The 26444-nt window shown below is 40.3% G+C and overlaps 1 protein-coding gene across 3 annotated transcripts in view; it reads left to right on the top strand.

Annotated features, from left to right (window-relative positions):
- PIGU (phosphatidylinositol glycan anchor biosynthesis class U) overlaps positions 1-26444 on the top strand; it is a 94135-nt gene that overhangs the window by 40492 nt on the left and 27199 nt on the right. For all 3 annotated transcript variants that reach the window (XM_004430501.3, XM_087445373.1, XM_087445374.1), the window contains one exon: positions 11357-11454. In XM_004430501.3, the coding sequence (XP_004430558.1) occupies positions 11357-11454 (98 nt within the window). The remainder of the gene's footprint in view (positions 1-11356; positions 11455-26444) is intronic.

Raw genomic sequence — 26444 nt, forward strand, 5'->3', positions numbered from 1 at the left:
GGGAGGGGACAAAATGTGTAAAACAGTTACGTGTTTCTCTTTTGTAGCTCCAATGTTTTTGTTCCACAGAGCAAATTTTTTTATTGTTATATCATTCTAGACTTCTGTCGAATGAATTCATAGACATTTTTGTAATGTTATACACACAATTTTGTTTAACTTTTATCACTTATTTCATATTAATCATGTGTGACATTGGTACATATTTGTCAGTTTCTTTAAATCTAAATTTAATTTTTTTAAATATTAGTAGTTCAAGTACTTAGTAAGAATAAAAGAAATTCAAACATATAAAATGAGAAGTCAAAGTCTTTCATCACCCTGCCACACCTCCATTTCCATTCCTCAGGTATTTGTCATGGGGTCCTAGGCTTTCCCTTTTGCTGGACATGTAAGTTATTTTTCATTGTTGACACCTATAAATAGAGACCATCACAAATAACATTTCTAATCTGTTAAAATATTTGAAGAATTCTATTTTAGTTAGGTCTCTGAACCACTCTAACTCTTTGAGTATGTTAGTAATCTGTACTAACAGTATATACAATAAAGTTAGTTCAGTTATAAAATGTGCAAGTCCTATTTCTACATTTCACATTTGTACCACATAATTAGATATTTAATGAAATTAATAAAGGAATAATTGACTTTTTATTTAAAGAAGAAAACAGTTGAGAGAATTCACAAAAGAAGGAATATAAATGACTAAAAAATATTCAACTCCATAGATAGTTATTAAAGAAAAGCAAATTGAAATAACAAAGAAGTGGCTGCTTTTTTTTTCCCTTTTAAATTGGCAAAGAGTTTAGAAGATAATTCTCAGTGCTGACAAAGGTGCTAGCAAATAGGCATTCTCCCCCATGGCAAGTTGACTTATAAATTAGTATAGCCCTCTTGGGAAGCAGTTTGGCAGTAGTCTTAAAATGTTTGTACTTTTGGGGCAGGCCCCGTGGTGTAGCAGTTAAGTTCGCGTGCTCTACTTCGGGGGCCTGAGGGTTCACAGGTTCGGATCCCAGGTGCACACCGATGCACCACTTGTAAAGCCATGCTGTGGTGGCGTCCCATATAAAGTAGAGGAAGATGGGCCTGGATGTTAGCCCAGGGCCTATCTTCCTCGGTAAAATGAGGAGGATTGGCATTGGATGTTAGCTCAGGGCTCATCTTCCTCACACACAGAAAAAATGTTTGTACTTTTGATTTATTAATTCTACTTTTGAGACCTTATCCTAAAGTAATGCAGAAATACAGATAAAGCTTTATGATGTGAAGTCATTTTTTTTTTTTTTGTGAGGAAAATTGGCCCTAAGCTAACATCTGTTGCCAGTCTTCCTCTTTTTGCTTGAGGAAGATTGTCCCTGAGCTAACATCTCTGCCAGTCTTCCTCTGTTTTGTATGTGGGACACCGCCACAGCATGGCTTTATGAGCAGTGTGAATGTCTGCACCCGGGATCTGAACCTGTGAACCCCAGCCCACTGAAGTGGAGCACGTGAACTTAACTGCTACGCCACTGAGCTGGCCCTGCGAAGTCATTAATTGCAGGATTGTTTATAATAATGCATTATATTTATAATAATCCATTATAATTATTTATAATGACTGGAAAACTTGGAAAATACTTCAAAATAGAGAGAGGAATGGCTAAGTAAAACATGGTTTGCCCATGTTGTTAAATAAAGTACAGTTTACCCATGCACATGATGTTTAAAAATAATTATAAATTATGTGAGTACATTTATTTTTTACAGCGGAGTACAGGGGGCCGGCCCCATGGCATAGCGGTTAAGGGCGCGCGCTCCGCTGCTGGCGGCCTGGGTTCGGATCCTGGGCGTGCACGGATACACCGCTTGTTAGGCCATGCTGTGGTGGCGTCCTATATAAAGTAGAGGAAGATAGGCACAGATGTTAGCCCAGGGCCAGTCTTCCTCAGCAAAAACAGGAGGATTGACATGGATGTTAGCTCAGGGCTGATCTTCCTCACAAAAAATAAATAAATAAATAAATAAATAAATTTAAAATAGTAAAAAATTGTATATTTTAATAAAATGTAATCTCAACTATGTTAAAACAATAAAATTAAATAGAAAATAGATTCCAAAAGAGTAATACTTGTTTCTATAGAGTAAATTCATGAGTGATTTTTCTTTCCTTTTCATATCTGTTTTTTTCCGACGTTTCTTCAATGAGCACATAATTAAAAATAAATTAACTTGCTTGATAAGACGATAAGAACAGCAGAAGTAAACTTGGCAGCTCTCTCCCCAGATTTCCATGGAGCAGGTGCCCCACAGGAGGGAGTGTCCTTGTTTGCTCTGTCCCCTTGACTCCTTCTACTTGCTCTCCCCTGGCTTCCTTTGTGGCAGCCCAGGGTTGCCTGGGACACACTGAGAGCTGCATGCCAGGACAAGGCCCAGGCCATTGTATTGTCATGTCCTTATTGGGGTGTTGGCTGGGAAACACAGGTCTGTGGGCAGGGTTGATGTTAATTTAGTGGAGCAGCTTGGGTTTCACTTCAAAGGTTGGTGCTTTGGTCAAGGGGTACTCTGCCTTTCAGTGAGCTAATTAAAATACTCCATCCCTGTGAAGTAGTCTTCATTAGGCTTTAAAAAGGAAAACAAACAGATGTTAATAGGTACTTTTGCTTGTTCAGTGTTGGTGTTTGTCAACAATGAAATGTTCCAGACTAGGAATTCTTGAGTTTTGCCACCTAAGGACCCTTCCAACTCCCCTTATTGTTCCACCAAAAGAGGCCTAAGTGTCAGGACTTGTTTCCCAAGGAAAAAGAAGGATCAGTACTATCAGAGGCAGACCAGAGTAATTAAGAGCTCGGGCTGCTCTGATGTCAGCTCCACCATTTCCTGGCTGTATCGCCTTGAGCAAGTCACTTAACTGTTCTGGGCCTCAGTTTCCTTATCTATAAAAGAGGATTGAAACAGTTCCTACTGCATAGAGTAAATGTAAAGAATGAATGAGATGGTGCCTGTAAAACACTTAGCATGGTGTGGGGGCATGTACTGACTGCTCAGTAAATGGTGGTGCTGGTTGTCACTCTGAATAATATCCTCCTTTTTAAAAGATCCCTCAGGATTGATAGGGTCTCTCTGAGCCTTCTGGGGAGGACTAGGAGAAGGTTAAAATGAGAAGTTCTCTTCCTGGCGCCCAGCCCTGGAAAGAACAATGTCAGGTGATGATCCTGAGGCCTGATGAGCCCATCACTTCTATATGGGGTTCCTCTAGGGTAAAGCCCTGCCCATGAAGAGAGTCGTAGAGGACGTAAGCAGCCAAGGACGCTAGGACCAAGCAATCTAGGGTTTTGTCAGATCAACCCAGCTTCAAAACCTGTCAGTTTTAGTTACCAGTTCTGTAGCCTTGGGCACAAGAGCTTCACTTTGATTACAGAGATAATATCTGCCTCATGGATTAGTGGAGGAAAATGAGACATATAAAATGCTTAGCATGCTTCCTTAGCAGAACTTGCTCAACAAATAGTTCTCTGCTTATTGTGATTTTTATGGCACAGCCATACATTGAGATCAAGAAGGTAGCATAGTGATGCAGTTAGAGTGTGGAGTCTGGAAGGAGACTGTCTGGGTTCAAATCTTAGTATTGTTATTCACTAGTTTTGTGACCCTGGACAAATAAACTCGCTGTCCTTCAGTTTCCTTATCTGTAAAATGGGGATAGTAATAGAACCCACATCATGGCGTTATTGGAACGACTAAATGACTTAATATGTCTAAAGTGCTTACAGTCAAGGCCGGAACAGAGAACATGCTGAATAAATTCTTATCATCATCACTGATATGGATGGACTACTCTGAGAGTGCCTGCCCTGTTAAAAGAGCACTTGGCAAGGAATGTAGTACATTGGGCCAGGCCCCAGCATCACCTCCTTCTCCCCAGCAATCTTGCTTGTTGCTCAGACCCTAGTGCAACTTTCTCTTCTGAGTGTCCTGTGGGACCGCAGTCCTTTTGACCGTATTCCACTCTGTCCCACTGCCTGTCCTGGTACAGGTCACTGTCTATGACCCAGTCTCCACTCATTCTACTTTAAGTCCAGATCTTGAACCAGCCTCCACAGCCCCACCTCATCTACATTCCTGCTCTATCCTGTAGCTATGCCACCCACCCAGGCCCAGATCACTTCAAGGTGCAGTCCCTGGAGGCAGAGTGTTACCCCAGGTCTTGCCTAGACTTGTTTTGGCCCCCACCCTGTCACAAATAGAGAGTTGGAAAACATATTCAAAGCTAGATTAGGTAGGTGATGAAATTCCTCGATACTTTAGCCCGTGATCGTATACATTTGACTGATTTACTTTAATAGTCCCACGATAAGGCCGAAGACTAGGGCTTATACGGAAAACTTAGTGCTTGAGTATCTGGGCTGTACTAGCAGATAAATGGTAGATTACATCTTTTTTTGGTAAAACTCACAGTCCTCTTGGCATAGTTCCTCCTGCTTAGATGAGGAGGATGCCTGAGCCCTTGCCCAAACGAGGCTGCCATTTCAGGCATTATTTGAAATGTCATGTCTAGGCCTGTAGGTAGATGTTTTTAGATGACTGTGCAAGCTAAGCCCTCCATCATCTGACCTCTACCTACCTGCTTGCTGAGACTTTTTAGATTATAATTTTTTTTTGAGGTAACATTGGTTTACAACATTATATAAGTTTCAGATGTACAATATTATAATTTGACATCTGTATATACGACAGCATGCTCACCACCAAAGTCTAGTTTCCATTCGTTACTGTACAGTTGACCCCCCTTACCCATCTCACCCTCCCCCCAGCCCCTTTCCCCTCTGGTAACCACCAATCTGTTGTCTGCTTCTATGAATTTGTTCATTTGTTTTTGTTTTGTTTTGTTTTTTATATTCCACGTATGCATGAAATCATACTGTATTTGTCTTCCTCTGTCTGACTTATTTCACTTAGCATAATACCCTCAAGGTCCATCTATGTTGTCACAGATGGCAAGATTTCGTCTTTTTTTATAGCTGAGTAGTATTCCATTGTATATGTATATACCACATCTTCTTTATCCATTCATCTGTCCCTGGGCACTTAGGTTGTTTCCATATCTTAGCTATTGTTTATGATGCTGCAGTGAACATAGGGGTGCAGATATCTTTTCGAATTAGTGTCTTCATATTCTTTGGATAAATACCCAGCAGTGGAATACCTGGATCATATGGTAGTTCTATTCTTAATTTTTTGAGGACTCTATACGGTTTTCCATAGTGGCTGCACCAATTTACATTCCCACCAACAGTGTATGAGGGATCCCTTTTCTCCACATCCTTTCCAACACTTGTTATTTCTTGTCTTTCTGATAGTAGCCATTCTAACAGGCATGAGGTAATATCTCATTGTGATTTTTTTGTTTGTTTTGGTGAGGAAGATCAGCCCTGAGCTAACATTTGTTGCCGATCCTCCTCTTTTTGCTGAGGAAGATTGGCCCTGGGCTAACATCAGTGTCCATCTTCCTCTACTTTATATGTGGGATGCCTGCCACAGCATGGCTTGATAAGCGGTGCATAGGTCTGCGCCTGGGATCTGAACCTGCGAACCCTGGGCAGCCGAAGCGGAGCATGCAAACTTAACCACTACGCTACTGGGCCGGTCCCATCTCATTGCAATTTTGATTTGTATTTCCTCAATAACTAGTCATGTTGAACATCTTTTCATGTGCCTGTTGGCTATCTTTATGTCTTCTTTGGAAAAATGTCTACTCAGATCCTCTGCCCATTTTTTAATCGAGTTGTTTATTTTTTTGTTGTTGAGTTGTATGAGTATTTTTTTGGATGTTAACCCCTTATCAGATATATGATTTGCAAATATGTTCTCCTATTTGGTAGGTTGTCTTTTCATTTTGTTGATGGTTTCCTTTGTTGTGCAGAAGCTTTTTAGTTTGATGTAGTCCCATTTATTTATTTTTGCTTTTGTTTCCCTTGCCTGAGGAGACACATTCAAAAAGATATTGCTAAGATCAATGTCAAAGAGCGTACTGCCTATGTTTCCTTTTAGGAGTTTTATGGTTTCAGGTCTTAAAGTCTTTAATCCATTTTGAGTTAATTTTTGTGTATGATCTAAGATAGCGGTCTAGTTTCATTCTTTTGCATGTGGCTCTTGATTACTTTTTTTTTTTTTTTTAATTTTTTTTCCCCCAAAGCCCCAGTAGATAGTTGTATGTCATAGCTGCACATCATTCTAGTTGCTGTACGTGGGACACGGCCTCAGCATGGCCGGAGAAGCAGTGCGTCTGTGTGCGCCCGGGATCCAAACCCCGGCCGCCAGCAGCAGAGCGCGCGCACTTAACTGCTAAGCCACGGGGCCGGCCCTTGATTACTTTTTATCTGAGTATAACACGTATACAGAAAAGTGCATAAATCATTAGTGTATAGTCCAATGAATTTTCACAAAATGTTAATTTGTTTTGGTTTTGTTTTTTTTTTAAAGATTTTATTTTTATTTATTTTTTTCCCCCCCAAAGCCCCAGTAGATAGTTGTATGTCATCGCTGCACATCCTTCTAGTTGCTGTATGTGGGACGCGGCCCCAGCATGGCCGGAGAAGCGGTGCGTCGGTGTGCGCCCGGGATCCGCACCCGGGCCGCCAGCAGCGGAGCGCGCGCACTTAACCGCTAAGCCATGGGGCCGGCCCTGTTTTGGTTTTTAACCAAAACCATTTGTTTGGTTTTGAGTAACCAGCACTCAGATTAAGAAACAGAACGTTACCAACATCCACAAGAGCCCCTGTCGCGCCGTCTTCCAGTCATTCCTCCTAACTCTCACCCTGATTTTGCCACATTGAGCTAATTAAAGTTCCCACTCCTCCACCCCCAGCACACCATTCTCTCTCTTGCCTTCCTGCCTGTGCACGTGCTGTTCCCTTGGACTGCCGACCTCACCTACTCATTGTTCATAACTCAGGTGTCAGCTTCCCCTAATGGGCTAGATATACTTCCTTCCTACTTTCCTCCCATATTTTATCATTGTTTACTGGGAGCTCCCTGAGGACAGACACTGAGTCGCCAGTCTCCCTGGCACCTAGCACAGGCTTGGCCTAGAGCAGGCACTCCAGAAATGTTTGCTTATTGCACGATTTGTCTAAAATATTTGAAGTTACCTTTTACTTTTCTTTATCTTCCTTGACCCTGCCCCAGGCACGTCTCATCCTCCTTCTGCCTTCCTAACCCATTCTTCTTGCCCCTTCTAGCTCCTTTCAAAACATATCAGCCCTCTCAGTCTCTTGTGTGCCTCCATACTCCTCCTCACTTTTGCTCAGACTATACATGTACCCCATCCACACCTGCCCCAGCATCCCACACACCAGCCTCCTGACTATTGCAGCACCATGTTTCTGCCCTCGGACTGCAGGCCTCAGCCATCCCAGGATAGTTTACTCCACAGAGAGCATTCTCTGCACCCAGCCCCCTGCCACAACAAGTCCTCAACTACTATTCTGCAGGTTCTGTCTTATTCAAGTCAGATTTATTTTGTGCTTGCCCATGTTTTATTACCCTATATTTTACACTTCATAAGTTTTCCTTCCTCGGGAACATTGGTTTCAATTAGACTTGTTGTGTTGATCATTTAGCAGTATATACAAATATCAAATCATTATGTTGTATACCTCAAATTGATATAGTTATATGCCAATTATATCTTAATTAAAAAAAAGAACATTGGTTTACTTTAATATGCTTGCATTTTTAGGGCTGGCCCTGTGGCTTGGTGGTTAAGTGCGCGCGCTGCAATGCTGGTGGCCCGGGGTTCGGATCCCGGGTGCGCATTGAGGCACCACTTCTCCGTCCATCCTGAGGCCGAGTCCCACATACAGCAACTAGAAGGATGTGCAGCTATGACATACAACTATCTACTGGGGCTTTGGGGGGAAAAAATAAAAAATAAATAAAATCTTAAAAAAAAAAATATGCTTGCATTTTTATAAAGGATTTCATAGGTATCAGTGAATGATATTCATTCATTCATTCTCATATATGCCAGATGCTGGAGATTTAAAATTAAGAGAGGATTACTGCCCTTGAGAAACTCATAGACAAGTGGGGAGAGAGAGAAATATTAGCAAATTATTATAAGACAGTGTCAGTATTGAATGAATTAAGAGAATGGGCACTGGAATCAGCTGAATGGGTTTGGGTACATTACTTAACCTTTCTGTTTCTGTGCTTGGTTTCTTCATCTGTAAAATGCATAGGATAAAAATGGATAGAAAAATCGAGCTTTCATAAGGTTGTCGTGATGTTTACTGTGTGGGCTTTTTTTTTGAGTCAGGCACTGTTCTTGATGCAGCAGATACAGCGGATAGATGCCTGGCGCCTAGTAAGTGATCAATAAATGTACCTCTAATCACTATTGTTATCATCTCTGCTTAGGCCTCATAGAGGAAGTGACATGTCAACTGGCCACTGAAGGGTGGGTCTCTACTAGAAGGAGGGCAGGGAAGGACAGCTTAGACAGAGTGAATAGCTTGAGAACAGACATGGAAGAATAAAAGGGCATGATGTTTTCAGAAATCAGGGAATGATCCAGTGTAGCTGGAGGACAGGGTGTGTGTAGGAGAGTGGTAAGAGGTGAAGCTGGAGAAATAAGACCCAGATAGTGAAGGGTCTTGTTTGCTGTTGGAGTTTGCACTTAATTTGATAGACGAAATAAAACCATCAGACGTCTTTAAAGAGGGGCTTGTCACAATCTAAACTGTGTTTTAGAAGGATCCTTCTGGTGCTTTTGTGGAGAATGGACTAGATGGGAGGGGTTTGGGGGAACCGTTGAGGAGGAGAAGGAAGAGCTGCTGAAAACTTGGTGAGAGATGGGGAGAGTGGGAATTGTGGTGATGAGTGCTTCAGAGGTGCATCAGCAGGGCATGGTGACTGGTGTAAGGAGTGTGGAGGAGGAAGGTGAAGAATAGCTGGGGTGTCCAGGGGGATGGTAATACCATTTACTGACAGAGAATAGCAGAAAGGAATAGACTTTTCCTTTCTAATGATTCCATCCAAGAAAGGAAGTCTGCTTCTTCCTGATCTTGCAGGCAAGTATTCTAAAACTCACAAGTCGGTTCTCTTAGGCTAATAAGCCCTTTCTTCTCTCTTGGGCCCTGTAAATAGTCAGCTGCTCCCAACAAGTAATTACTGATCTCAGGCAATTAGGGCAGGAGGTGGCTGTGTTTATTTCGCTCCCTGGTGTCTCCTGGGGGAGAGAGGTAAAAGTCATGTGTTTGTTTTCACCACATTTGTAAGAGTGGATGGAGTTGGAACATTAGCCTCCCTTCTCTGCTAATAGACAAATGGGCCTCTTCTCTTTCCCACACCCAATCTCTGTAGAAAGCTGTGTTAAATTTAAAAATTCTTTCCAGTTTTTCTCTCTTAGCCGGTTTTCCACAAAATGTCATTCAGATTTTTGGCCAAGTCGAGGACTCCTGAGTCCATCCTAGCTGTTGGGCTCCAGAACAGCAGCTTTCCCACCACTGCTATCTCCCTATCTCAGAGTTGACCTGGTTCTGGTTCTAGGTGTCTCTGGCTCAGCAGGTGTGTGGGGGCCTCTGCTAGTGGATCAGCTTGGCTTGGCATGATCCTGTCCCTGCTCAGTCATATTTACAAGTACCCTAGATATAGGACATCATGCCTGGCAGTAATCAACATGGCAAGATAGCCCACCCCATAGAATTCTGTCTTTGGTCTTTTATTCCTAGCTTCCTCCTTTCTCTGCCTTCCTTCCACTTTCTTTCAACTAGGAATTGTTCCTAGCTGGTGAGTTTCCTTGGTTTGAGGGATGGAACACTCAAAGTTCTTTCCTCTCCACTCTATCTCCTATGACGTAGTCACATTCATAACCCTCCTTCTTCTAAGATGGCTCTTAGGTGTTTCAAGTATATAGACCACTCTGGTGGGCAAAAGATCCTATGGATCATCTCCTTCTGTTTGTCTGTGGAGCTGAGTTGGGAAAGGGTAAAATTCCTTGGACTGGGTCAAGTGACTAGTTCCTCCTTTTATGAAACATCATTGAGAAGATGTCTGTTATTGTCAGTAAACAGTTGACCCAACACTAATAAGAGTGACCACGGGGGCCGCCCGGTGGTCCAAGCAGTTAAGTGCGTGCGCTCTGCTGCAGCAGCCCGGGGTTCGCCAGTTCGGATCCCGGGCGCGCACCGACGCACCACTTGTGAAGCCGTGCTGTAGCGGCGTCCCATATAAAGTGGAGGAAGATGGGCATGGATGTTAGCCCAGGGCCAGTCTTCCTCAGCAAAAAAAGAGGAGGATTGGCAGATGTTAGCTCAGGGCCGATCTTTCTCACACACACACAAAAAATAATAATAATAATAATAATAAGAGTGACCATGGGTACTGTCATTTTATGAAACACTATCATTGTAAGGCACTAGCCTTGGATCATCAATTGTACCCTAATTCTGGGCCACTTTGAAACCTCTGTTGTAAACTAGGGTTCTCTAACCTTGTTTTAGGGTACTCTGTTGTCTTATGCCATTCGAAAGGGAATAGCTATTTGTTTTTTAAAAATATAAATCAGTTTTCTCCTTATGACAAAAACAAAGCATGTTCATTATGGAAAGTTTAGAAAATACAGAGAAGCAAAAATGAAAAATCGTCTATAATCCCACCACCCAGAGATAACCACTGTGAACTTTGTGGCCTAACCTTTTAGTCTTTTTTAAAAAATCTGTTTGCATATATTTTTAAAGGGATCATAGTATATACACCTTTTATAACCTTCGCTTAATAGGATGTTATAAACATCTTTCCATGTCACTGCAAATTCTTTATAACATCATGTTTAATGGTTCTGTAGTGGTCCATTTTATGTAGAGAATGGGGACATTATTAATAAAAATTAATGTACTTTAATTTGAAACAAATAATAAACATGTAACCTGAAGAGTACATAAGGAAGGAGTGTTATAAAAATAGTGATGGGGTGTTCACTATAGGTTTCATAGCTCTGAATAGCATAAGCAATACTTGTAGGCTTTATCAATTAATAAGTTAAATAGGACATGGATATTAATAGACTTGATCCTTTTATTCATCTTTGGGCTGAAGTTTTGAAAAATCTTTCTATGTCTGAAAGTTTTACAAGAAATATACCTGTGGTGTCTCAGGTTGCTAAAGGTAAATGGTATTGATTTCCTTGCTTTCCTTTCATTGGAAATCAGCAAGAAGCTCTCACTCTGTATGAGTTTGCTTAGCACCTGGTGCACCAGGAGATATTTGGCAGGTGATTATTTGAGCAGTTATGGAAAGTTTCTTGTTTTGGGGACTCACTGAGTCTAATCCTGGTTGACGAGGCTGGATTATTCCATACATTTATTTCTTTTTACAGGTAGTGCCTTCCTCAGTGCTATTTTTCTTGCCTTGGCAACATACCAGTCTCTGTACCCACTCACCTTGTTTGTCCCAGGACTCCTCTATCTCCTCCAGGTAAGCACTTGCTGGTCCGAAGCCAGCACTCAAGTGACATTCAAAACATGGCCTAGTCCCTGCTTGAGGGAAGGAAGGGCGTGGGTTAATAAAAGCAATGGGACTGGGTCCCCAACTCATGTTTGCTTGCTTCTGCTTAAAAACACAAACAAAAAAACTTGACTAACTTTAAACAAAATGGACCTAATGATCATTAAGTTCTAATTATGCATGTCATTGCAAATGTATAAGCGCATTTCATTTTACGTATTTGTAGTTGGGATCTACCAACCATCTCACATTCTCCTTTTCTTACCTAGTATACATAGACCGCCCCGCCCCCCGAGCTTATTTCTTTAATTTTTCTGTATAATAACACTCACTTTGTAAGATTCTTATAGGGATTAAACGTAGTGAGTGCACCTGATGCAATGCTTGGCCCATAGTGGGTGATTCGTAAATATTAATTGAAGGATAGAAATTGCTGGCATTTACTGAGAACTTACTACATGTCAGGCACAATGCTAAGCACTCTAAAATTCAACCTCATAAGAACTTTATGGGGTAGGTCTTATTGTTAGCCGTGCATCGGTATAATGTTAGCCATATTAGACGCATGATTTGCAACTGGAATGTTGGGCGGTTTAGTCACTTGCCTAAGGTCACGGGGCCAGCAAGTGACAATGCTGAGATCTGATCTGGGACATCCTGTTGGAAGAGCCTGCTCTCTAACTCTCTCTCTTTTCTACTCAAATAAGAATACACACATCTCCTCAAGAGCAAGTAACTGCTGCATGGTAAATCCATTCTTAGAAGAGAAACATTTCTTTAAAGTGTACAGGTGGCAGTGCCAGGATTCAAACCAAGAAACGTCTGATTTGAGAGCTCTTGTTCTTTTCTTTTTTTGGTGAGAAAGATTAGCCCTGAGCTAACATCTGTTTCCAATCTTCTTTGTTTCTTTTGCTTGAGGAAGATTAGCCCTGAGCTAACATCTGTGCCAGTCTTCCTCTACTTTATATATGGGTCACCACCACAGCGTGGCTGATGAGTGTGTAGGTCCGCGCCCAGGATCCAAACTGGCGAACCTGGGCTGCAGAAGCAGAGCGCGCTGAACTCAACCACTATGCCACAGGGCTGGCCTCTCAGAGCTCCTGTTCTTAGTTATAAACACTGTTGCTAAAACCAAGTCCATTTATTGAAATAGGTCATATGCTTGTCATTTTAAGTGACTTTGTAATGTATCTTTGGGTTGATGTACACAGTGATATATGCTTAGCTTGGTGTTTCTCCTATTGGGGGTATTTGAGATATGCCCTAGTTGTCACTAATGTAAATAGTGTAGAAATTTGTTTTTCTTTAAGTTATTTCCTTATGGTATCTTCCTCCAGCTGAATCATTGAACCCAAAGGTGTGAGAAGTTTTATAGTTCTTATTATGCAAGACCTGATTGTTCACCAGAAAGCCTGAGCTAATTTGCAGTGCCACCATCAGTAAAGTGAAGTGAACCGCTTCCTCCCAGGCTACCAATGCTGGCTTTTCAAATTTGATTTATGATTGCTAGTTTAATAAATGTGTCATACTGTGAAGTTATTTTTCTTTGATTTTCTAGATTCTTGTTCAATCCAAGCATTTTTCCACATAACAGTATGCTGTTTGTATTTTCTTTGTTACTTCATATTTACAGTTTATTCTTTAAAAGTCTGAGCACTAAGGAGAATGCATGCAAGTGGAATTTTTGTGCAACTATTTATCAAATAAATACTACTAAAATATATTTATTTATACATATAAACTGACCAAAAATTTTAAAATGTGTTGTTAAACTAATTTCTAAATACTGCTTTTTGTAAAATAGCTTTTGTTTAAAACTCAAGGAAATTTCCTCCTGACAACAGTGGACAGTACAACTGAGTCATGGAATCAAGCAGCTCAGCCGGTCGCTTTGTTCAGTCCCTCCCTCTACCAGTATTTACTGAGCACCTGCAGTATGCTAGATGCTATGCTAGACTCTGCAGATACAAAGTAATTGAAGGCTGATGAGTAGAAAGACTGCTCTGGTGGCAGCCTGTGGGGTGGATCAGAGTGAGGAGGAGCTGAGGTCGGGAAAGGTTAGACCATCGTGTTAGATCAAGTCTGACGGTTGATTGGGAGGCCAAACCAGTGCCAGGGGACATGGAGAGATGAGGGACTGGATGCAGAATTCCAGGAGGTAGCATAGGCTGTGCTTGGCAGTCATCTGTATGTGGGGAACAGGACCAGGAAGAGTTTGAGATGAACTTAAGGATCCCATTATATAGAAATTAAAATCCCAGCCCATATGGTATTTATTTATTTTTTTTTTAACTTATTTATTTATTTATTTTTTGTGAGGAAGATCAGCCCTGAGCTAACATCTGCCAGTCCTCCTCTTTTTGCTGAGGAAGACTGGCCCTGGGCCAACATCCATGCCCGTCTTCCTCCACTTTATATGGGATGCCTGCCACAGCATGGCCTGACAAGTGGTGCGTCATTGCGCGCCCGGGATCCGAACTGGTGAACCCCGGGCCGCTGCAGCAGAGCGCTCACACTTAACCGCTTGCGCCACCGGGCCGGTCCCGCCCATACTGCATTTATATGTTTTTGTGTAAGTATATAAAGTGGCCTGAAAGGCAGTAGGGCCTTGTGAGTCATGGTAGGGCATTTGGAAAATCAGTCCAGTCACATCCAGGAAATAAACCCGCCTGTTTAAATATGAGGGAGGGAACAGAAGAGGAAATTATCCTTTAGGGCTGAGTTTCTCAGAGATCCATGGGCTCCAAGGAGAGAAGCTAGAACTAGTGGTGGAAGCTATAAGCAGCTCAGTCTAAGGCAGTTCTGTGACAGCATGGGAGTGAGGTGAGTTCTCTGTGAATCCCACTGTTTAGGCTACTGGCTGAATGGCCACTTATTGGGAAGTCTTAGCAAAGCTGTAAGCATCAGCATAGGTAGCTGGACCTGAAAATCTTAAAAATCCTTTCAACCCCCAAATCCAAATGGATTTGATAACCACAAGGAAGTAATACATCTGCTCTTGACATTATGTTTTCCTCAGAGTTCTTTCAAGCCCTCCATAGGCACGTACTTCCCTCTAGGCAAGGTTGTGTAATGTAGTACATAAGAGCACAGGCTTGACTAGGACATCTTGTTAAGATGGAAAACAAAGCAGTCCTAACAGACTAATGGTACTATGTCAAAAGAACAGTGGACCCAGCCCAAAGGGGCTCCTACTGGCTAAATTGAGTATATGCTGAGCATCAAAAGAATAATGACTACAAGTAATTGTAAAACACTCAATCAATAAAAATCCATGTGTCCACAGTGATGTTCAGAAAAGGGGTGAGGAGAGAAAAAAAATACATATGCCATCATTAGATGTGGCTATGTTACCAATTTCTTATTCTGAAAATCAATAGTTAAAAGGAAAGAACTAAGCAGTTACCCTGCCTTTTAAAAAGGAGCTATAGTTCTTCCCTAGTTGAGGAAGGAAAGCTCTTCTTTACAGAAAAATGCCAGCTTATAAATGTAGAAGGAGTGACGGAATAGCAAATCACCAGTGAAATTACTGTATCTAGCAAAGATCATCAATGGATGCTAAAATCATTAGGTGAAAGATTTTGGGAGAACAGGATATTTGCATTTGCGTGGTGCCAAAATATTACCCCCCTCCCACCTCTAAATTATTTGCTAATAGCAAAGGGAAAATGTATCTTTACAAAGGAGTGCTTTGGCAGTCACCACCTTAATCAAAGAATTCAACTCAGCATCACTTACAGTGGAGCAGTGTGACATGATATGCTTCTTGGTGTGATGCAGTATAGAGCACACAGCATCAACTCCAAAGTATTCTTACCCAAAACATTGACCTTAATTAAGCCTTTAGATCTGACTTCCGGTTATTAGGAAGTACAAGAGCAGAGGAACAAGATAAATGACAGCATGAGGAACCAATAAAACAACCAGAATGTAGGACGGTCTTTATGACAGCTGGTCTGGTTCTCTTTAAAAAATCATGAAAAAGAAAAAGTGGAGGGACTGTTCTAGGCTAAAGAGACATAATAACCGAATGGAATGGGTGAGTCTTGATTGGATTCTGGTTTGATAAAAACAGCTATGAAGATGTGTAGGGGACATTTAGAATATTTTGAAGATAGATTAGATAGATATTAAGTGATGATAGAGAATTGTTAGTTTCTTGAATGTGATAATAGTATTTTGGTATATAGGAGAATGTCCTTATTTTTAGTTGTGGCACACAGAAGTGTTTTGGGGAAAAGTGTCATGATATGTAGGAAATTTATACACACAGAAAAATTTATACACAGAGATAAAAAAATACGGCAAGATGTTAACATTTAATCTAGGCAACAGATCTATGGTTGATTATTGTATTATTCTTTCAACTTTTCTGTGTGTTTGAAAAATTTTATAATGAAAAGGAAGGAAATAGACCATAGACTCTGAAGTTGTCTTGGCTTGGATAGTTATTAGCTATGTGACCCTGGGCAAGTGACTACTTAACTTTTCTATGCCTTAGTTTCCTTATCTGTAAAATGGGGATAAGATAATAATAGCTACCACAAAGAGGTAATACATGTCAAGTATAGAACAGACGATGAGAAGAGCTCAACAGATATTAGCTGTGGTTATTAGTATTCAAATATTCATAGAAAGGACATGGTCACCAGTCTGGAGGTACATGGAGTCATGAGGGGAAAAGAAAATAATTCATTTTCTAGAGTCGGAAGAACTTAAAAGTTAGTTTGTACTTCCTGCTTTGACACTACAAACCTGCGTCTGGTGGAATTTCTAGAGGGTACAAAAGGCAGGTGGTGGTTAAGCTAATGTATGATCAGTGCCAGAGGCAAAGTTGTTTTTCTCTTCCCTACATAAGACACAGGAAGGCTTCAGGATCAAAGGCAGGGGATGCTGCGTCTGGCTCCCTGGTGAGTCACTTATGAGAATGGTAGTTTGAGCTCATCTGGTCCCTTCCCCCAACTTTGCTCTTCCTCTGACCTTGGCTTAGGGCCTAGTTTCCAAATTAGAGAGAAGCTTAAAATGTTATGATCTGATAACATGCAGAATAAAATAGAGTCCTGAAATGCACAGGACCAAGATGGTACAGTGAAGTATATGCCAAGTGCACGGGACCTCGAGGCTGAAGCTGTGAGGCTGGTGGAGGGAGGCTCATGGTGCAGTCAGGAAAGTTTCTAGTTCTTCCTTCCTTTTGCTTGGGATTCCTAAAGACTTAGACCCCTTTAGATGGTTTGAGGTCCTTATTTTCTTTGAAAGAAAGTAACAGAAACCAGGGGAAAATACCTTGTTAGTGCTCTTACAGTTTTTGCTTTAGTCCAATCTTACCTTGTCTTGTCTTTGAACTGAAAAGGTTAATCCTGTAATTTCTATCTTTCTGGAGCTTGGGGCAAGTAACATGATACTAGCTTTTACCAAAGAAGCCAAATTGAACCAAGTGTTTCTTGATAACTGGGCCCTTCCCCAGGCCTTCTTTGGGGCCTTACTTAGAATTTTCACATCTTTCTCTTTCCCCAGCAGCATTCTGTTGTCTCTGGTGCTTCCAGGAGGGGGGCCAAGGCAGAGGTGGCAATGCTGTTAGCTTCATTTTAGAACAGGTAAAAATGAGGGTAAGGGCATGATCTTGCATTTGCAGTGGGTCTCATCCTGAGACTCTAAGAGCTTAGGTATAAAAACTTTTGTTAAGAGTTTGTTTCTTTAAGACTTTATTTAAAGAGCTTCTTTAAGAGTTTGTTCTGATAACTAACTTTTCCTTTTCATACCATGTCCTAGAAGGAAAATGGTTTCTGTAGGGAAAATGCTTTTCTCCCTAGTGTTTTAGAGAGTTCGGGGGAGGGAAATAATTATACATTTCTCCCCTTTCTTATTATAGTTTGGCTTTGCCGGAAGCAGTCTGAGAATTCTCTTACTTCCCTAAATGTTTTTGTGTATTAGCAACAATGTAACTTCAGGTTATAACCACTGGTTAAATTTTTCAGGTTGAGAACGCACATAGCCCAAGAACCACATCTGGCCCACAGATGTGTTTTGTTTGACCCTAGTGTTTATTTTTTTTAAATTAGTTGTCAATGTTTTGAAAATTCATGTTAAAAATTTATGTTTCTGGCCTCTTTTGAAAAATTGGAAGATCTGGCTCTTTTCGACAGGGCATGCCCTCTTCAGGTTACCACAATCCCAGTGCTTCATCTCTATCCTACTTCACTCATTTGTTACCTGCCTAGTCCCTATAGGTATTTGAATATGTATATGTGTGTGTCTATGTTTATGTCCACTACAAGATCTAGAAACCGTGACCAACTCAGTATCAGTGAGCATCCTTGGGGCGCAGACTATGATCTTAAAATACCATTTACGCATTGAAAAAAACTGAGGTTTCTTAGAGAAATGGCTGATTCTCGGTTTAGGGCAGGAAATGTACAGGATGATCCGTGATACCAGATAACAAGGAAGCTTCATCAAAGGCTACTAGGGTCATCTCAAAAGGACTCAGGATCCAACTTGAGAGGCTCCCACTGACCAAATATGGACAATTTGAGCTTCATTAGGATGAGAATTGCAATGGATTAAAACCTATAAATATATTTAAGTCCAGGCATTCATAATGATATTTAAAAAGAAACCTAATTGGTCAAATTAGGAGAATTGACAGGGAACCAATTCATTGTCTTGAAAACTGGATAAATAAAGGGAAAAAATTAAGCACTTGTTCTGCCTTTCCTGTACCACTAGATAACCGTATAGTAGGTGAGGGGAAGCATCTTTTTATAAAATTATTCCAGCTTACGAATGAAAACAAAATGATAGGATAGTATCATTTTGTAACCCCAGTTGATCTAGGCAGTGAGCATTAATAGCTACTAACATCAAAAACAACAGAAACCATGCCTCCTGATGAAAGAACACACTGCCACCAAAGGTTTGCCAAAGGGACCAAATCCAAAATTGAAGCCTCTGCATCCAGCTGCCAATTTGCAAGAAATACTGAAGACAAAGGATGTAATTAGCAAAACGAGATTGTGGGAAGTTCTATATGTTGAAATCCCCAAGTTCTTCAACAGATGAATTGTAAGGAAAAAAAAAAAGACGAGCCAGAATGGGGTGGGATGGAGGACCTGTAAATTAAAAGAGACTTAAAAGTCGAATCAAATTTTTTTTAAATGGGCAAGACTAAACTATGGTGTAAAGGGATGCACATTTAGGTGTAAAACCATAGAGAAATGCAAGGAAGTGATTACTATAAAAGCCAGGATAAATGGTTACTTTGGAGAGAAGAGGGGATTGTGGTTGGAATAGGGCACAGAGACTTGGGGAGTCGCTGGGAATTCCTTTCTTTTGTCCCAGGTAGTGATTATAAGGATGTTTGCCTTATAATCATTCACTAAGCTACATATTTGTTTTATGTGGTTTTTTGTATTTTATTTTACAATAAAAAGTTTAAAAAATTGATCAGAATGTTTAAGGCACCATTCTTCCAACTCTTCTACTTACATACTTTTCATTTTAAGTCAGCATTTGCTATTGAGCAAAAGAGGTAGATAAAGTGAGTACTTATCTGTTCACTGGGAAATTTGCAATGTGGACTTCTAGATTAAGTTTGACTCTAGGGTTTATAAATAACAAGCCATTAAAAGATTGCTTGAGTTTCTTTTTTAAGAATTTCGGGCCTGCCTCACTTTATGTAACAGCAGTAGTCCTGAAAGATGAAGTGCAAGTCCGGTTTTTATAAGTAGACTCAGTAAATATTCCACATTACTTTATATTTTCAGGGCTCTGTTTCCCAAAGCAAACCTGACCTCAAGACTAAGTCTTAAAAATTATACTAAAACTTAGTGGACATTTTATAATCACAAGTTTGCCAGGGAAAAAAATCATTTTCCACTCAAACATCAACAGTAACACTATTTTTCTTTTTTGGTGAGGAAGATTGGCCCTGAGCTAACATCTGTGCCCCTCTTCCTCTGTTTTGTATGTGGGACACCTCCACAGCATGGCTTGATGAGCAGTGTGTAGGTCTGTGCCTGGGATCCAAACCCACGAACCCTGGGCCACTGAAGTGAAGTGCACAGACTTAACCCTCATGCCACCAGGCCAGCCCCAACAGTAACACTATTTAGGTCTAGTAAAGCTCTGAGAACATGGTAGCAAACCAAAATTTGAGGGCTGCTAATGGGATTTGTAAAGAGTGAAACCTCATCTCCTGGGTGTGTGCTTAGGACTCTCCTAGGAGAGCTACTTTGAACAGTCTACTTGATTCAGTTCTTCATGGCTATCTTTTTCACTTCCTGCCTTATTTCTTTTTAAATATCATTAGTAGGGAGGAAGGGGAAAATAAAACAAAATTTTTACTTTCGAGGGTTTTTTTCTTTCTCCTGGGCTATGGTTTCCTCCTTCCCTCCCTCCGTTCCTCCCATCATTCTATGATAGATGGCAGTTATTTTTCAGGAAGGAGAGATGAAGATGATCAAAAGCAGGTAGAACTCTAGAAGGGAATTCAGAACGTAAGTACCTTCCTCTTTGAATTTATCTATGGATGCCTCCTCTTTGTTGAATTATTTTCCATCCCCAGAAATGTACTATTCTCTTGAAACTTTGTTCTTTGAGAGCAGCATTGTCAATAGAACTTTGTGTGATGATGGAAATGTTCTATATCTGTATATTATCAATACAGTAGTCACGAGCCACATATGGCTATTGAGAACTTGAAGTGTGCTAGTGAGACTGAGGAAGTGAATTTTGTATTTTAATTAATTTAAATTTAAATAGCCACGTGTGGCTAGGGGATAGCAGTCTTAAAGAGGGGTAAGAGTAGAGTTATTTGTGTGCAAGCTTAGAGAGGGGCCCTCGGGTTGCTCAGGTTCCTCTCACCTCATATCTGTTAACAGTAATGTTACTTCCAGCCTAAATCTCTTGACTGACCTCCCCTTCTCCTTTAAGTCTTTACCCTGTAGTTATGATGTCTATAATTTATTTTAAAATACTTCCACATAGACTATCTGATATTATATGTGTGTCAGTTAGTTTCAGTCTCAACTCAAGGGGCAATGAGTACTTAAATGAAGCATCCACACTCCATGGTGGTCACCTAGCTTTATGTCAGAAAGGCCACCCTCCTTAGGTGGCTACTGTCAGTGCTTCAGCTCTCTATAGCTTGATCCACACCTTTGCTATTTAGCATAGTGAATGTCAGAAGCAGATTGGATTTTTATTGGTGGGATTAGTGTTTTATTAATTAGCGAAATGAATATTAGAAGTAGGCTCTCATTGGTGAAACTGAAGTATTCAAAAGAAGTGGAATTGACTAAAATAGTTTAGAGACTCTTCCTATATTTGCATGAAGAGGGAATAAGAATCTAGGAAGGCCTATAGCTTCTTCTCTTGGAGATGGTGCCTGAGGCTTAATTTCTAACTGATCCTTTGTGTAGCCTTCAGTTTGGAGGATTTCTGGTTGCCTGATTTGACTCCAGGGGCAACAGAACCTCGCCTCTGGGATACTGTCACTTCTGCCTTGAGTGAACCTTTCTTGCAAGTGGTGATTATAACAACTAAAAGGGGAGAGAACTGGGACTTAATCGAGCTCTAGAATGGTTTGTGTGAACTATTTTGTGCCTGCTTGCTAATGAATATTTGTTTAATAAATGTCACTAAGTGTGCCAGAATCTGGTCTGCAACTTGTTTTCTTTGCGGTGAGATTGTAGAGGAGAAGCTAACCCTTCTCCACCTGAAACTTCTTTCAAGGCAACTATTAAAGAACCTGTGAGTTATACATGACCAAAACGGTCACTGAAGTGCACACTTTAAAGTGGTTAAATGTATGCTGTGTGAATTTCACCTCAAGAAAAAAATCCCATATTATCATTAGCTTATTGCTCAAATTTTTATGGCTTTGACCATTAGGAGCTCCTTCAGATTGGCTCCTGTGTTCTTTTGACAAGCCCTGTCTATTTTTGAGCCTTTCTTTCCTTTCTTTCTGGTACCACAAGATATGTGGTATTTTCCAGGCTCATCGTGTATTTTCCCTGCCCCAGCCCTGGAATCAACTGCCTCTTCAAGGACTCCTGGTTCCTTTTATTGGAGAATGCTATTTAGAAACCAAGGGTGTTAGGTATGCTTATTGTTATTGGGGTATCATTGCTTCTAGCAGACAGTATACTAACCCACACATACACACACATCTATAATTCTTTATCTTTCTATCTGTTCGTCTGATATCTCTGATCTAATACCTTCTGTTGATACTGATATCTGTGATTCCAGTCCAACACCACAGGGTTCACTTTAGTCTCTCCCTTTTCCTTGTTTATAACGTCTTTCTCCAATGGTGAGAAACCTAATTTTCATTATCTGTAATATATTTGCTTATTTGTTCAATTCTAGTATGCACATAAAGTAGTTCTAGAATTGCTATGAGAAGTACTCCTGTAGGAAATACATTTACGGGGCCGGCCCCGTGGCTTAGCGGTTAAGTGCGTGCGCTCCGCTGCTGGCGGCCCGGGTTCGGATCCCGGGCGAGCACCGACACACTGCTTCTCCGGCCATGCTGAGGCTGCGTCCCACATACAGCAACTAGAATGGATGTGCAACTACGACATACAACTATCTACCGGGTCTTTGGAGGAAAAATAAATAAATAAAATCTTTAAAAAAAAAAAAAAAAAGGAAATACATTTACTGACTTGATTATAACACTTACACATAGTTCTTTTTGTCTTTAGGTTTATAGTAGTCTGTCAAGTTACTGTTTCTCATAGTCACTTAGGTTAGTTCTTTTCTTCCCTCATGGGGCTCTTCGGTGTGGTTATGTTATTAATTTGTAATATAGTTACATTCATTTATTATTATTTGTATTCATTTTGAATTTCCCCTACATCCTGGTTGGTTTAATTGTTTGTTATTTGAGGTGTATGTGAAGAAACTGTGAAATATTACTGTGGTTCTAAGAGTCAGCTATACCAAAAGATACATTTAGAGAAGTAGCACTCTGTCCTCATCCCTGCTATCTTGTTCTTTTCTTTCTATTTCTTTCCCTGTCACCCCAAGTAACTATTCTCTTTAGTTTCTGGTTAGTTTCAGGCAGGAACTTCCTGTATATCTTTTGCACAAATGAGCAGATACATGTATATTTTCTTGTATCCCCTTCTTTCTTATATGAAGGATAGCACACTCTAAGTACTCTTTTGTGCTTTGCTTTTTTCACTTAACATTATTTCCTGGAAATCACTACATATTGATACATAGAGATCTTCCTCATTCTTTTTTATGGCTTCATAGTACTCCATTGTGTGGACATATCATAGTTTATTGAATTTCTGTCCTGTGTCTGGGAATTTAGATTGTTTCCAATATTTGGCAATTACAATTAATGCTTCAATGAGTAACCTTGTGTATATGTATCTTCATATTGTTGGAGGTATGTCTTTAACGCTGATTTCTGGAAGTAGAATTATGGGATCTGAAGGTAAGTATACAAGTAGTTTTGTTAGGTCTTTTCAAATTTCCCTCCAGAAGGATCGTACAAATTTTCTATTCCCACCAGTAAAGTATGAAAATGCCTAGTTTCCCACAGCCTCGCTAACAGAATGTGTTGTCAGATTTAAAAATTTTTGCCAGTCTGGTTATGAGAAATGGTAGCTCAGTGTTTTTTTTGTTTGTTTGTTTTTTTTTTTTTTGGTGAGGAAGATCAGCCCTGAGCTAACATCCATGCCAATCCTCCTCTTTTTGCTGAGGAAGACCAGCCCTGAGCTAACATCTATTGCCAATCCTCCTCCTTTTTTCCTCTTTTTCTCCCCAAAGCCCCAGTAGATAGTTGTATGTCACAGTTGCACATCCTTCTAGTTGCTGTTTGTGGGAATGCCACCTCAGCATGGCTGGACAAGGGGTGCGTAGGTGCGCGCCTGGGATGTGAACCCGGGCTGCCAGTAGCGGAGCGTGCACACTTAACCTCTAAGCCACGGGCCAGCCCCTCAGTGTTGTTTTAATGTGCATTTCTCTAAATATGAGTGAGTTTGAACATTTTTTCTTGTTTGTGGATTGTCTGTTCATTTCCCCCCTCATTTCTCTATTGCATTTCGGTCCTTTTCCCCTCAATTTTTAAGAATCCTTTATATATTAGGAATGTTAACTTTTTTTTTTTATAATTTTATTTATTTATTTTTTTCCCCCAAAGCCCTAGTAAATAGTTGTATGTCATAATTGCACATCCTTGTAGTTGCTGTATGTGGGACACTGCCTCAGCATGGCCGGAGAAGCGGTGCGTCGGTGCGTGCCCGGGATCTGAACCGGGCCGCCAGTAGCGGAGCGTGCGCACTTAACCGCTAAGCCATGGGGCCGGCCCTAGGAATGTTAACTTTTTGTCTGCAAATATTTTCTTCCAGTTTTTCATTTGTCTTTTGACTTTTATAATATTTTTCTTTTAACAGCTTTTATTTTTTATCGAGATATAATTTACATACCATACAATTTACCTATTTAAAGTATACAATTCAATGATTTTTAGGATATTCACAGAATTGTGCAGCCATCACCACAATCAATGTTCTAGAACATTTTTATCACCCAAAAAGAAATCCCATACCTATTAGCAATCACTCTCTGTTTTTCCCCAAAACCCCACTCCCCTCCAGCCCACGGCAACCACTGTTCTGCTTTTGGTCTTTATAGATTTTCCTATCTTGGACGTTTCCTATAAATGGAATCATACAATATATGGGGTCTTTTGTGACTGGCTTCTTTCACTTAGCATGATGTTTTCAAGATTCATACCTGTTGTAGCATGTATTAGTACTTTATTCCTTTTTATCGCCAAATAATATTCCATTGTATGGATATGCCATATTTTATTTATCCATTCACCAGTTGATAGGCATTAGGTTGTTTCTGCTTTTTGGTTATTATAAGTAATGCTTCTATGAACATTTGTTTGCAAGTTTTTGTGTGGACAAGTGTTCTCATTTATTTATACTGTTTTTCTTATGTAAAAACTTTTCATGTAATCAAATTTAATCAATCTTTTCTTTTATTGCTTCTGGAGTTTGAGCTTTTCCCTACATCAAGGTTCAAGATGAATTTACCATGTTTTTTCCTAGTACTTCATTGTTTCATTTAAAAAAATATTTAGATCCCTAATTCATTTGAAGTTTAATTCTTATGAATGGCATGAAATATAGATGTAATTTTTTCTTTTTCCAGATGGTTACCTAGTTGTCCTGGCACCATTTATTAAAAAATCTATCTTTACCCCAGTGATATGCCACCTTTGTCATATGCTAAATTTCCATAATCTAATGCTGGACTTTCTATTGTATTCCACTAATCTATTTGTCTATTTATGTACCAGTATTGTATTGTTTTAATTATAGAGGTTTTTTTTTTTTTTAATAATTTTTATTTATTTATTTTTTCCCCCAAAGCCCCAGTAGATAGTTGTATGTCATGGTTGCACAGCCTTCCAGTTGCTGTATGTGGGACACGGCCCCAGCATGGCCAGAGAAGCGGTGCGTCGGTGCGCGCCCGGGGTTCTAAACCTGGGCCGCTAGCAGCGGAGTGCGCACACTCAACCGCCAAGCCACGGGGCCGGCCCAATTATAGAGGTTTTATTTTATATTTCAATTTCTGATAGGGCTAGTCTCCCCTTCATGATTTTTCCTTATCACTGTTTTCTTAGCTATTCTCGCATGTTTGTTTTTCCATATGAACTTTTAATGTCATCTTGTATAATTCCATAAAATAGCTTGTTGGTATTTTTATTGGGATTGCATTGCATTTATAAATTAATTTAGGGAGAACTGACATCTTTATAATGTTGAATTGTCCTAAACAAGAAGAGAGGATATTGGTCCATTTGTTTTGTTTTGCTTTTTGTGAGGAACATCAGCCCTGAGCTAACATCCATGCTAATCCTCCTCTTTTTGCTGAGGAAGACCGGCTCTGAGCTAACATCTATTGCCAATCCTCCTCCTCTTTTTTCCCCCAAAGCCCCAGTAGATAGTTGTATGTCATAGTTGCACATCCTTCTAGTTGCTGTATGTGGGACGTGGCCTCAGCATGGCCGGAGAAGCGGTGCGTCGGTGTGCGCCCGAGATCCAAACCCAGGCCACCGGTAGTGGACCGCATGTGCTTAACCTCTAAGCCACAGGGCCGGCCCTCGGTCCATTTGTTAAGTCTGCTTTAGTGTCTTTCAGAAGTGTTTTAAAATTTCCTTTAACAGATTTTACACATTTCCTGTTAAATTTAATTCTAATTTTCTTTGGTGTTATTGTCAATGTGGTTTTTTCTACCATTGTGTCTTCTGTTTACTATTTGTACATTTGAACGCTATTTGTATATTAATTTTATATCCTGTTACTTCACTGAATTATTTTATTGTTTGTTATTTTTATCATGAGTAGTTGTTGCATATATCTAGATACTAATATGATTTCTTTAAGCTGTTTATGATACTTATATAATAGCTTTTCTTGTGTTGAACTAACCTTGAGTTTTTGGAGTAAACCCAACGTAGTCATAACCCAACTTTATCATATCTTTTTCATGTGTTGCTGAATTACATTAGATAATATTTCATTTAGCATTTTTGCATTTGTGTTGGTAAGTGGTTTTGTATCAGGCTTATAATATTTGCTGTGAAAGAGTTAATGTAAGATTAGAATCACCTGCTTCTTTTTTTTTTTTTTAAAGATTTTATTTATTTATTTTTTTCCCCCAAAGCCCCAGTAGGTAGTTGTATGTCACAGCTGCACATCCTTCTAGTTGCTGTACGTGGAACTCGGCCTCAGCATGGCCAGAGAAGTGGTGCGTTGGTGCGCGCCCGGGATCCGAACCCTGGGCCGCCAGTAGCGGAGCGCATGCACTTAACCACTAAGCCACAGGGCGCACACCGACGCACCGCTTCTCCGGCCATGCTGAGGCCGCGTCCCACGTACAGCAACTAGAAGGATGTGCAGCTGTGACATACAACTACGTACTGG

The sequence above is a fragment of the Ceratotherium simum genome, chromosome 21 (genome assembly GCF_057802395.1).
Source record: "Ceratotherium simum simum isolate JZ-2026a chromosome 21, ASM5780239v1, whole genome shotgun sequence".
Lineage (NCBI taxonomy): Eukaryota > Metazoa > Chordata > Mammalia > Perissodactyla > Rhinocerotidae > Ceratotherium > Ceratotherium simum.